We start from the raw sequence: 14,317 nt of genomic DNA on the forward strand, positions 1-14,317 counted from the left end.
CTAATAATTATGTATTTAATAGATTATATATTTGTCAATTATTATTAAAATATTTATTGACTTATTAAATTTTTTATCACAACTCCAATAAATAAGATTGAAATAATATTCACGTGACAAAAAAATCACTAATTTGATAAAACAACCAAAATGTCGGCTATTCAATTATAATGTGAAATAATAAAGTGATCAAACACATTAATCCACATAGCTACCCCAACTAAACTCTGACAAACTTAATTATGTGCAATTTTTTATTAAGGAAAATTTTCAGATATAACAAACCTTTTAAGCATAATTATTTTATATGGGTATAGTTTTCATAATTACTTATAATGGCAAACATAAATTTTGTCATTATACAAATGTTGTAGCGAATTATACAAACGTTATACCCATAAATTATTTGTATACCGAAATATACAAATACTGATATACATATGTATTTGTATATCTTGCAAGCGAGATTGAGAGAGAGGAGAAGAAAGGTGAGCGAGATCGAGAGAGGAAGGAGAGAGGCGAGCGAGAGGCGAATTGTATATGTATATCTGTCGAATTATATATGTATATTTTTTTTAAAAAATTGTATATATGTAATTAGTATACATATGTATTTGTATATCTGACAGACGAGATTGAGAGAGAGGAGGAGAGAGGTGAGCGATATCAAGAGAGGGAGGAGAGAGGCGAGCGAGATCGAGAGAGGGAGGAGAGCGGCGAGCGAGAGGCGAATTGTATATGTATATCTGTCGAATTATATATGTATATTTTGTCAAAGAATTATATATATGTAATTGGTATACATATGTATTTATATATCTGGAAGGTGAGATTGAGAGAGAGGAGAAGAGAGGCAAGCTATATCAAGAGAGGTAAGAGAGAGGCGAGCGATATCGAGAGAGGGAAGAGAGAGGCGAGCGATATCGAGAAAGGGAGGAGAGAAGCGAGCAAGAGGCGAATTGTATATGTATATCTGTCGAATTGTATATGTATATTTTGTCAAAAAATTATATATATATGTAATTGGTATATATATGTATTTGCCATACCGTGTAAATAAATATCTATATTTGCTGTGAGCTGTAATTATTTTTAAACTATACCCTAAACGTGTAATATAGTAATAAGGTCGCATAATTTCCCCATTTTTTTTTAACTATGTCAGTATTTGGTGTGGTCATAAATTTTCACATCCACCATGTCTTGCCCATAAAAGCCCATATCATTAAATAAAGAAAAATATAAATAAGTCTTTTGTTTTCTTTCCTTAAAAAGATACCTTTTTTTTGTAATATTCTTTGAATCGAAAAGTGAAATATTCAAGCAACAGTTGCTATAAACATGAAATTAAATAATTGATTCAATTTTCATCATTATTTTTTAATTTGGGTTAACAAATATGGAGTCGAATTCATAATTTCGGTAATAACAAGGTTTCTAGCCCTATTAATAGTCATAAAACACAAGTACAGATGTTCTTCTAATTCATCCAATTGCTCCACAAAGTTTGCATAATTCTTTTTCAGGTGGCGAGCCACTTCCCCACTGGCTTGTAGCTCAAGCTGAAGCGGGTCTCCACCTCTCTCGAGCCAAAACCGAACTATGGCTTGCAAGTCTTCTAACTCATCATTTAGCCGACCTACTAGTCGACTTATAGTGTCCAAGTCTCTAATCAATATGTAAGTACCTTTCGCGGCTATGTCCAGCTGAGCCGACCAGCTAGCCAGCTTCTTAGTCGACATCAGCTGGAATGAAGCCATCATTACCGTTGGAGCCGCAACTAGCAAGGCTAGTGCATGAGTCGCTACAATGACGGTGAGCGAGATTGTTAAAGCCATGACAAATATGGCTGAGCCACGTTTGAATTTGTTTATTAATCGGAGTTTCGCTTTGGTCTTATCGCGCTTAAGCTCGATCCGTTTTAGTAATTGCGAGCAGTTGGCTTGAACGGTTTTAAATCGGAGGGGAGAAGATGTTGATGAAACAAGCGGGTTAAGTGAGTTACAGAATTTAGTTAATCGGGTCAGGATTTTGGGCATGTGTTTTTTAGGTGAGTGTGGTATTTTTTGAAGAGAATCTAGGGAGGATTTAAGTGATTTATATCTGGAACGTGTACGTTGCACGTCTTTTAGTAATACACTACAAAGTACAGAAGCTTCAGCTGTTTGTGAGAAGTATTGAGATAGTAGAGATTGGGTTTCTTTCTGGGTTTGGATCAAACCCAGAATCCGAGTTACGGTGGGTTGATCCGGATCCAAAAGATGCTCCACGAAAAGGCGGTAAGAGGGAAGCCGAGCAGCTGAAGTAGAGCCAACAATTTTGGTCGGGGAAGAAATCTTTTCGGATAAAGCAAGAACACGTGTCCAGAAGTCCGCGTAGGATTCGGTCCGAAAGGCATGGGCATATTCCTCTCGGAGGTCCATTTCCGTTTGGGCCGGTTTAGTATCTTGGGCCTCTGCATGCAAACAAAAACAAGCTTTGAACACTATACAACATCCTAATAAAGCCCAAATAATTTATAAGTAATCCATCTTAAATTTAAAAGTTTCGAACACTATACAACATCCCAACAAGGCCACAATAAAAAATAATCTTAAACTTATATATTTTATAAGTTTTAGATGATATGCAACTGTATAATCAATAAGGTATACACTTAATTAAAAAAAGAGAAAATACATCAAATTTCATCTAAATTTGACAGCAAAATTTACTTTATCACTTTAATTACACGGACATTTAAATACTCTTCTTAACAACTTTCAAGTGAATTATATATCATCATGAGACTATAATACCACTCTCATCTACCACATCATAGTCATGTAAGCGCCACAACATAATCATGTCAATATCACGTAATTTATTTTATTTATATCTTTTAGTTTATTCACCATTTTTTCTTTAACACTTTTTAAAAATTAATTTACACTAATTAATTAATTTAAAATGCAATTTTTAAAATCAAAATTTAAAATGTGGACCCATTTTCTTGACAACTTAATTGAAAAATGAATGTTATATAAGAAGGTTGATATTAAAAAAAAAAAATCAAAATGGGTCACTCAACTTACATTTGTAAAATCGACGTTAATAATATGGTGTTCATTTTGAATTTTACTTATTACTAAAAAAACAGCAAAGTGAAAATAGTGAATAGAAATGGAGATGAAGATGGACGAAGAATGAAGAGGTATATTGGGTAACACAACAAAATAAAGAGAAAGAGAAATTAAAAGTTTTTTAAGAAGGGGATCCACGGTTTTTAAAATAATTTTTTATATATTTTTTAAAAAGTTAATATATCAAACAAATATATATATTTTTTAAAAATCCAATTCAATATGAATGATTGTACTGTATAACACAAAACACGTGCTTTTGGACATATTATATAGTCCCAGGGGGACCAGAAAGTAAATATTATCAGATGAGTTGCTGGCCAATATATTATTTTTGACACTTTTGTCCCGACTTGTAAAATGCCAAAAACGTGCTTCTCTTGTTTTTAGAGAGTTATTTCAACATCAAAATTTTAGATTAAATTTACGCAACATTTTGTTATGATTATATTAACTAAAATAACATAAATGTATGCCTCTAAAATTAAGATATTAGCCACTTCATATAGAGTTCAAGATTATATATTCTGATTATGATTTCGGAATAATCTTGTTTTGCGTAAAATGACCTAAGCTTCGCTTTCTTTTCAAAATTGAATATTATGAATCAAAGAAATCAAGTAATTAAACTGAACATATATATAGGAATTAAGCTTACCGTTCCATGCAATATATTTTCTCAATACTGGACGAAATTTTATCTTCATACTTCTTCTTAGTCCTGTCTATCGAAAACTCAAAAAAGAAGATTTTACAAGTAACTATTCAAATATGAGAGATGAAGCAGCACTTTAAATAAAAGAGAGATTGATAATTCCAAAAGGTGAAGGAGAGAGCAGAGTACACGTTTGGGGCATCTCTTATAATGATTAAATGCTAAGTGATATATATAATATATGCTTCTTTTTTTAATTAGCTTTGAAGACAAGAGAATAACTATCTGTACGTCTAAGATCTTATTAGGGAACTTACACTGCAAGGGATTAACCATTGCCCACTAATTTCCCTACATTTACTCTTGATAACTCTTACAAGGCAACTAGCTTCAATATCAACCACAATAATAATGTATTCTAATCCTGTTTGAAGATGATTAAGTGGGACAATGATCCTAATGTTGCACAAGTGGATGTCCCATCTCCACTTTTTATTTCCACTAACTATTATCCCCCAACTTTATTCCCCACTTTTTCTACGTTTTTCTACTTTGTATTGGCTATAAATAATTATCTGTGTTGTGTAAATGAAGACACACTGAATTTTCTGATTTTTCTCTCCTTTTCTCTTACTATTTCTTATTATTTCTCATTTTTATTAATTTGCTAAGTTAGTTTGTTTTATAATACCTAATATATAATTGGAGCCATGTTAACAACATTATTAAGTATATTCTTTTCTTAATTAAGAGGGAGTGAAGGGCCGGCGGCTCTACTCTTTGAAATATGAGGCCCTTGCCTTAAGGACCAAAAAATCGAGGGGGGTCATTTTAGCAATAATGGGATTATTATATGTTTTTTTAAAAAAAATATTTTGTAATGTTTGTTTTATTTTTTTTAGATCATTCAAATTTTTTAAATGGGTAAATATGGATTGACCAATTTCAAAAGCTCATACAAATATGGGCAAAATGAGTAAAATATAGATATTCATATAAACCCTTAGATCATCCACTTATAATAAAAATTTCTAATTGCACTAAAAATATTTATTATTTTTTTTAAAAAAAAGAAAATTGGGATGGGTTAGGGTAGGGTGGAGGGTGCGTGGGGGCGGAGGCAAAAAAAATTCTTTTTAAAAAAATTGGTTGGGCGGAGGGAGGGGGGGGGGCAAAAGTTTTAATTTTTTATTTTTTTAAAAAAAAGTTTGGTTGGGGTGGGGTGGGGATAGGGGATTTGGTAGGGAGGTAGCGTGGAGAGAGGGAATTTATATTTTTTGTTGAAATTATTTTAACTTAAAAAAGAAAATTGTGGTGGGGTGGTAGGGAGTCCGAGTAAGGGGGGGGGGGGTTGGGGGGGGGGGGGGCAATTTTTTTAAAAAAAAAATTGGGATGGTGGAGATAGGAGGTGGGCAAAAATTTTGGTTGGTTGGTGGGTGGGTGAGGAGTGGGGGTGAGGGTTACGGGGAAGAAGATTTTTTATTATTATTTTTGTATGAAAAATTAATTGCTTAAAAAATAATAATTTAGGGGTGGGTTGGGGGTAGTAGGGGTTAGAGCAATAGAAATTTTGGTTTGATATAATTTCTTTTGGCTTTAGGAGATTAAAGTGGGTCAGATGATTTTTACCCAAATCATATTTGACCAAATCCATATTTACCAATATTTTATAGGAAAACTTACATAGATATACTATATTGAGAAAATATTTACTATTTATAACAATAATATTTTTATTTTCAATAAACACTTATAATATATTTATAATACAGTTTTAATAAATATTATAGAGAACAATTTATAAAACATCTATAATACAAATTTTATTGATTACTAATGCATTTATCACGCACTTTAATACACTTATAATATATTGTATTAATTTCTTACTAAGCAAGCATAATATATTTTAAAAACACTTATAATACATTTATATCACATGCATAATTCACTTTTAATACATAATGCGGATTTATCATAATATTGTTATGTATTCCTATAAATAGTAATAAATAGAGAGTATTGCTAAGATTAATAATTATTTATTAAAAAGTACTCACTCAAGTAATTTTTTCTATTTTATATGGTAGATTGTAACCCAATCCATTTTGGTCCGATCCATTTTGACTCAATTTAGATTCAATTCATCCAAATCCAATCAAATCCAACCATTTGTCACCCCTAACAGATTACCTTCCTCCATTATTGGCATTTTACCTTATGAAAAGGTGTTTAACAGACAACCCTCTCTTCATATGAAAGTATTAGGGTGTTTGTATTATGCTAAAATAGTGAATCAAACTGATAAACTACAACCTAGGACTAAAACTGGAGTGTTTATGGGGTATTCTGAAGTACAAAAAAGATGTTTGTTGTATGATCTGATTAATAAGCCTTTTTTGTGAATAGAGATGTAATATTCAAAGAGACTGAGTTTCCCTTTAAGACAAACTCTGTACACACCAATATTTCAGCAACTGGACAATGTATCATATGAACTACTTCACACTAACTCAGATATGGTTGAGAATTGTAGTACAGAAAATATAGATGCAGACATCATATCCACAGAAGTAGTTCCCAATGACGTGTTCAATGCATTTGATGCTACTGGCATAGAATCTAATGATAGATACAATGCAACTCTTACTGATATAACACATCAATCTGAGCCTAGACCACATGGACATGAACAACTCCGGCATGCACAACATGTATCTCCACCAACTCAGATGCAAGTACAAGCTATTAGAAAATCAAGCAGAGATAAACAACCTTCTCTGTGGATGAAAGACTTCATCTCATTGACTCTTTGTCATCAGGACACACCTTATCCTATTTTTGATTATATTACCTATGATAATATCTTTCTTAAATATCAAGCTTACCTATCTATATTTTCTTCTATAACAGAACCTAAAGCCTATGCAAAAGCTGTAAAATATCCCAAATGGGTTGAAGCTGTGCAGGTAGAGATAGAAGCACTACAAAGCAATCACACTTGAGACATTGTGAGCTTACCAGATGACAAGAAATCAATAGGTTGCTAATGAATATACAAGATCAAGTACAAAGCTTCTGGGGAAATAAAAGGTTCAAGGCAAGGTTAGTGGCCAAAGAATATAGCCAACAAGAGAGTATTGACTATGAGGAGACTTTTTCTTCTGTAGCAAGATGGTAACTTTAAGGACTGTCCTGGCTATAACATCTGCTAAACAATAACACATTCATCAAATGGATGTCTAGAATGCCTTTTCACAAGGTGATCTATTTGATGAGATTTATATACAATTGCCATAGGGATTTATACGTCGATGGGAGACTAAACCTGTATGCAGACTCATCAAATTCCTGTATGGCTTGAACCAAGCACCTAGACAATGAAATGCGAAGTTAACAGAGGCTTTCATCAAACTAAAGTTCAAACAGAGCAAACATGGTCACTCCATATTCCAGAAGAAGTCAGAAGATGGGACTTTAATCATACTCATCTATTTGGATGATATGCTAGTGACTTGGGACAACTTAACGTTGATTCAAAAGACAAAATAGGCACTACAACAGGTGTTCAAAATAAAGGACCTTGGTGATCTAAAATAGTTTCTTGGAACAGAGTTTGCAAGGTTCAATCAGGGCATACTCATGCACCAAAAAAAGTACTCCCTAAAATTGATTTCTGAGCTTGGTCTTGCAGCAGCTAAACCAGCAACTTCACCCATAAATGCAAACAACAAATGTACCACAAAAGAGTATGATGAGCATATAAGTAAGAACACTTTTGATACAAATAAGAACAAATTACTAACTGATAGATATGCCTATCAAAGGTTAATAGGTAAACTACTATATCTCACAGTCACACCAGACATTGCATACAGTGTTGAAACACAGAGTTAATTTATGTAGTAGCCAAAGAAGTCACACATGGATGCAGTCTTAAGGATTGTTAGATACATAAAACACAACCAGGACAAAGGGTTTCACTCTCTAGTAAAGATACTGATAGCATGACAGCTTTCTGTGATGCTAATTGGGCAGCATGTGCTCACACCAGAAATTCTGTTACAGATTTTGTGATCAAACTAAGAGACTATGATATCTTGGAAATCCAAGAAACAACCAACGATTTTCTGGAGTTCTATTGAGGTAGAGTATAAAAGCTTAGCCTCTACTGTAGATAAACTAACTTGGCAACTCAGCCTACTATTAGAACTAGAAGTCAACATATCACTTCCAGTTCAATCTTCAATTATAGTAAATCAGCCTTACAGTTTGCAGCTAATCCAGTTTTCCATGAGAGAGAAAAACACATAGAGATAGATTGTCACTTCATTAGGGAAAAGATTCAACAAAGAAAAATGAAAGCTCAGTATATTTCTACCAAACAACAACCAGTTGATATTCTCACAAAGGCACTGTACAAAGTCCAACTTCATTATCTTTGTCCAAGTTAGGCATATTAACATCTTTAGTGTACCTAACTTTATGGTGAGTGTTGAAGATAATCGGTTAGTTAGTTAAAATATTTCGTTAGCTAGTTACAAAAGTTGTTAGAAGTAGTTAACTAGTCACTCACTCTATCTCTTTATATATAGGTGTAAGCACAATATTAATGAATACAATCTGATCTTCTTTCTCTTCTTCTAAACTCTCTAAACAGTTCATTAATGGTGAACTCATCACCTTCAGAGCTACCCCAGAGTAGGACAATGATCTCATAGTGACGTATTCCTAAGATGTAATTAGTAAGTCTTGGCACCAATGCATGTGAGGGTAAGGGAAGAAATTTAAGTCTCTTTGGCATGTATAAGTAGCTATCACATATCAAAATTATTATTTCAAAATCCAAAAGAGAGAAAAGTATGGTTGGGACACTGGAGGGATGATAGAACATACGGAAGACTTTCAATGCTTTTTATCAACTCGATTTCAATACCATCACATAAGTAAGAAGTTCAACTAAGGAGTAAAGAGAGGGGTAGATGAGAGTTGTAATAATTCTCTTCCATCCGTACCTATAAACTAGGAACTCTTTTACTACAAATTAGGAAGAGAAATAAAAGAAACTAAGAGTATTAGCTAGAAGGAAAATGATCTATCAGAAACAACATCCTTATGTTATTCGTAAGGTAGGGATAAAATTGCATACAACACACGATTTTCCAAGATCTTATTTATGAAATTACACTGAATATGTGATGTTGTTGTTGTTAGCTAGAAGAAAAACATGATGCTTTTAGTGTCTTTACAGGGACGTAAAATAATTATTTCATACGTATTAATTTATGTGACACACTTTCATTGTTAGTATGTCCTAGAAAATATTTTCATATTTTTGTTGTTAAAAATTAATGTGACTTTAAACTGTTTATTACTTTTAATGATATCATTTATATTCACAAGTTTTTTTTAAAAAAAGAAATAATCTTTCAACAACTAATTTATATTTATGGCCGAACATGCTCCCTCCGTTCACTTTTACTTATCACATTTTATTTTATGAAAATCAATTTAACTAATGTTTAAAGCTAAATTGAATTAGATAAACTCAATATTTTAAAACTTAAATTTTCCTTAATACAATATAAAAAATACTATAAATTACAATCTCTCATATTAGTACAACGAAAAAATATATCTTAATTGATCAAAGACTCAAAACTCAAATAATTTAACTCTTGATAAAGTAAAGCATGACAAATAAATGTGATTTTTTCTTTTGCAAATAAAAAATAGTTTTTTCAAACATCCACAATTTTTCATGGCTAAACGAAGGTTTTAGTCATGTGTTAGCGTTACGGTTTCATTAAATGCACCTCAATGGTCTTTAATTTATCGGTTACAAAGGAATGCGGTAAAGCTTTGGGATTGTTTGGTCACTAAAATATGACCTTAACAATCAATAGCTATTATTGATCTCGTTATAAATTGTTAAGTTACTTCTATTTCTCTTTTTTTCTCCATAATTATGTGAGATTATTTCTATTGATATGACGTAGTTATATATATATATATATATATATATATATTAAATTAATTAAATTTTAATGTAAATCGATTGATCGAATAATTATTAAATATTTGTTTCTCTTTTAATATATTTTTTATTTGTCCTCTTAATTATAGTCTATCAAAATTTTGTTTTACTAGCTTCCACATTAGACTCTAATTATTTAAATTCTTATGAGTCATGAAATTTTGGACACAAGACATTGAAATTATAGCAAAAACGTGCATCCATTACATGTTCTGTGATCAATACTCCAAAAACGTATTACATCGAACAACAATTAAAAGCATAAAGTTTACTAGTTTTTGCTTGGACATTGAAGTACCTTGTTTTTATTAAAATCTTTTAGGATAATTTGACACGAGGATCTCTTAGAAAATGCGAATCCAAGTTAGGTAGATCAAGGATTGGTTGGTAATTTTTCTAGTAATCATCGTCATCATAATCGCCATCGTCGAGATCATCCTCAACCTTCTCCGCCGCCTTATCGGCGATGTTATCCTCTATGTGATCAATCCCTTCCGATATTGCTAATCCACCCAGTGCACCTGCAACCGCACCCACAGCCAATCCCGCTCCCAGCCCCATTCCTCCGAACTTCCCCTTCTTCTTATCTTCGTACCCATACCCTGCTTGCTGCGACCCGTAGCTTCCCTGCTGCCCGTAACTACCCTGCGATCCGTAACTTCCCTGCTGCCCGTAACCAGGCTGTCCGTAACTACCTTGCTGCCCGTACGGCGCAGGAGGAGGAGCACCGTAACTTGGTTGTTGACCATAACCCGGCGCAGGAGTAAGAGCGGCACCATAACCTGGTTGTTGACCATAACCCGTAGCCGGAGCCGGAGCTGCGTTGTACGGATAACCTGCCGGCGGAGCAGCGTAGGGAGAAGGAGCAGGAGCAGGAGAACCGTATGATCCAAAAGCAGAAGCAGGGGCAGGAGCACCGTATGATCCGCCGTAAGGCTGCGGCGGCGGAGCCGGGTAATCCCTTAATCCAGCTGGTGGAGGAACACCGTAAGGAGGCGCATAATACGGATCCGGCGCACGATAGTGTGGATCACGAACAGTAACCTCAACTTTGACCTTCCCATGCGGGCGACCAGAAGGACGCTTCAAATCAAGCGAACGCTCCGTCATGTTTCCGATTCCGACGGTATCAACAACATCACGGAGCGGAAGCTTAGCTGAACCGATCAGAGGCTTTGTACCCTCAGTTGCATTAGCGTGAACAACGTCTATATACAGAGTAGACTCTTGGATCGGAGCATACAAAGGAATCACAAGCTTCTCATCCCAAGAAGGAGAAGTATCACCATTATCATCGACTTTCGTGGAGCATTTTCCTTTCGGGTCAACCCAAACAACAGCATATGGCTTGAGACGGCCATAACGCCAATTGACGTTCTTCAAATCCTTAGCTGATGATATCTTCACCTCCACCTCGAATCTCGATCCCATGATTTTTCCCCAAAACAAGTATAAAAATGGCTGTTTAGTATTTAACTGGTTTTGGTTGTTTTAAGTTCCATTTATGACCTTGGTTTTTTCTTAGAACCGTGGGCATATTAGTCAATGTATACGAAAGAAGAAAAATGAGGAATTGGCGGATTAGGCAAGAGAAGCTACTTTCCTTAGCTGAGAAGAGTTGAGGCAACCGAGGAAGGTATATCGGACACGTGGAGTCATATGAGTGGTTGATGATGTGTTTGAATAAAAAGACGTGAGAGGCCAGGACGATTGGTCTTATTTCAACTGCTTTAGCTTTAAAATATTATCCCAAAATAGTTTCTAGTAAGTATTATTTTATAAAATATGAACGTAAATTAAAATGATAATTTAAAGTAGATGACTGGTGTAGTAAATATATTGGGGAATAACAAAAGAGGATGGCAAGCATATTTCTTGCTTCCATCGCTATACTCAGCGTGGACACGGAATTTCTATTTCTACTCTATTTTTGTTTGGATTCACATGTTTAAATTTACCCGATATGAATTTTATAAGGAAAAATTATCAAACTATATATTTTTTTTACCATATTTGCTAAAAGTACTAACCGTTTAAATTTTTTATCAAAATTCCTTATTTTCAGTTTTTTTCTTCATCTTCCGGATACATAACTCAAAAAACATTCTCTCTCCTCTAAATCATTTTCTCTCGTTCTCTCTCGATTTTCAAGATCCAGATATTTAAGGAATTTACTGAACATATCCATAATTTCTCACCTAAAATCACTCACACGAGTTAGAGGTTACAATCTATCGTCTCCTTTTGATTCTCAACTGCATTCTCTCTCTATTTTCATAGCTTTTAGTTATCTAAGGGTTCAAGTCTTGTTTTTCAGTTGTTATTTTCAATTTCAATTGTTTAATGTTCAAAAATTTTGATTCAAAATCATCTTAAGTTTACTGATAACTATGGAAAATGGTCCATCATTTAGTATTGGAACTTATCCAACTAATTTCTCAAAATAATCTAGCTATAATATCATTTGTTTCTGATGTTAATGTTCATGGGTTTCAAGAAAATAGGTCCATTCCAAGGAACAATTTATTAGGGACAACGAATCTGCAATGACAAAGAGAAAGAATGTTCAATCTTCGAATTCTGGGACGGAAGTTAATGAACCTTTTGAAAAAGTTTTAAGAAAAGAGAAAAAAAAGTTATTTCTGTAACTACCCGCCCAAAGCTTCAAAAGGCTCAATTTTTTGTTATGTATCTTTTTATTGTTGTTTTAAATATGATGTGTCACGAATAATAGATTTATTTTGTTATTATGAGTCTTAATCCAATGTATCATCATCAAACCAGTGTATTAGTACCTGTTTTCTTATCATGAATCTTATTAACTTTGTTCTAAATATAAAGTATCAAGACTTATGCAAATGTATCAAAAACAATCCAATGTATCATTCTATATTCAATGTATCAGTCTTAAACTATTGTATCAATACATATTTAGTGTAACAATCATATTGTCTTTTACCAAAATATATACAATGTATCAGGATACATCTAATATATCAATTGTATTCAAATCTATCATTCTCATACTAATATATCATTCATACCATGACTAATAATTTGTAGTTTCAATCAGTTATATATGTATGTATCAGTATATTATTATGTATCAATTACACTTAAGATGATTTTTAGTATTCAATGTTTTTTCTCCTATTTCTATGTATATATAATTTATTAAGTATTTATTCTTGTGTTGTTAATGCAGGGTATGAAATATGTTATCAAAAAATCCCACTCACTCATTTAGGTTTGGTACAACTTATAACCCAAGGCCTTTAATTATTATATCTAATATCATGATATATAAGTCTTATATAAGCTTGCTTGTATCATAACACGCTTTTCATGTTGAATATGTCCAAGTCATTACTCAACAAGAAAGTGACAGCTTGTGAGAATTCAGATTTCATCTACTGGACTCCAAGTTGACTACCTTTGTGCTTGATACACATCATTTTTATGGAAATATACTATTGAAAAGGCAAAGAAAAGATATGTCAGTGAAAACGACGATCCACCAAAGCCTAAGAGTGATTTCGTCCCCCCAACTCGTGAGGATTTGGTTGATGTAGAGTAGTTATGTCACCATTAGTGATCTATAATTTTGTTTTTACTAGTTGATTCATTCATTAGTTTTGTATCTAGTAGCCAATATTTTGAAGAAGTCCTGCTTGAAACTTCTATGAATGCATAATGTTTATAAATTTGATTCCGTTTATCTTAATTACTACATGTTGTTGAATTTTTGATTTTTGATTTGTATCTGATATATTTTTACAGATGAGCTTTTTAGCATATGATACATAACACCATATATTGTATCAACTACATTAAAATGATACACATTTTCATATATAAGTTTAAAGATACACTTAATTCTACATGCTAGATTTATTTTGTTCATTACCAATAATGTATCTTCTACACAATTAGTAGATTCTAATGTGTGTGATACATTGCACCATCAAGGAATATTTGTTTCACCGGGGTCTGATTCTTCTGGGAAAGGTTATACGGAGATTAGATTCAAATTTCATAACGATTCCTTATCTATGGCTACATTACGTGCAAAATCAAAATCTCCAGTAGAAAAGTCAATATCTCTAGTTCAACAACCCACCCAAGAAGCAGAATTTTTTTTTGAAGGTGTTACAACACGCTCTACTCTTTCAAAGGTATCAGTTATTTCAATGCATATTATAATTTTTCTCCTTAAATCTCATATTCTCGAATACATTACAATGTATCAATCTGAAATTTTCTAATGATACATAACCATATCTGACATAGACTAAATGTATCAGATACATTTATTTGTATTTTTAATGTCGATGATACATAGGGTCATGCAATGCTTATTGTTTATATGTTTGTGGTACATAAGTATTCACTGTGTGTTTCTGTGTTCATAATACATAACGTACTAGTCATGATACATAAATTTTTCTTATTTTTGTTATGTTCAGGAATCAATTTTATATGATTTAATGATGTTTATGACAC

The 14,317-nt window shown here is 32.9% G+C and overlaps 2 protein-coding genes across 2 annotated transcripts; both read right to left on the minus strand.

The window, feature by feature from the left end:
- Positions 1 to 1,326: 1,326 nt before the first annotated feature.
- LOC129895454 (UPF0496 protein At3g49070-like) lies at positions 1,327 to 3,967 on the minus strand. The gene is made up of 2 exons (XM_055971177.1): positions 3,781 to 3,967; positions 1,327 to 2,455 (listed from the first exon to the last, which is right to left on the minus strand). Exons 1-2 carry the CDS (start codon positions 3,827 to 3,829, stop codon positions 1,374 to 1,376), a joined length of 1,131 nt encoding a protein of 376 aa, XP_055827152.1. The 5' UTR covers positions 3,830 to 3,967; the 3' UTR covers positions 1,327 to 1,373.
- Positions 3,968 to 9,995: 6,028 nt separating this feature from the next.
- Positions 9,996 to 11,372, minus strand: LOC129896112 (protein SRC2 homolog). Its single transcript, XM_055971938.1, has one exon. It carries the CDS (start codon positions 11,243 to 11,245, stop codon positions 10,211 to 10,213), a length of 1,035 nt encoding a protein of 344 aa, XP_055827913.1. The 5' UTR covers positions 11,246 to 11,372; the 3' UTR covers positions 9,996 to 10,210.
- Between the last annotated feature and the right edge of the window lie 2,945 nt (positions 11,373 to 14,317).

The sequence above is a fragment of the Solanum dulcamara genome, chromosome 7 (genome assembly GCF_947179165.1).
Source record: "Solanum dulcamara chromosome 7, daSolDulc1.2, whole genome shotgun sequence".
NCBI classification, from domain to species: Eukaryota; Viridiplantae; Streptophyta; class Magnoliopsida; order Solanales; family Solanaceae; genus Solanum; species Solanum dulcamara.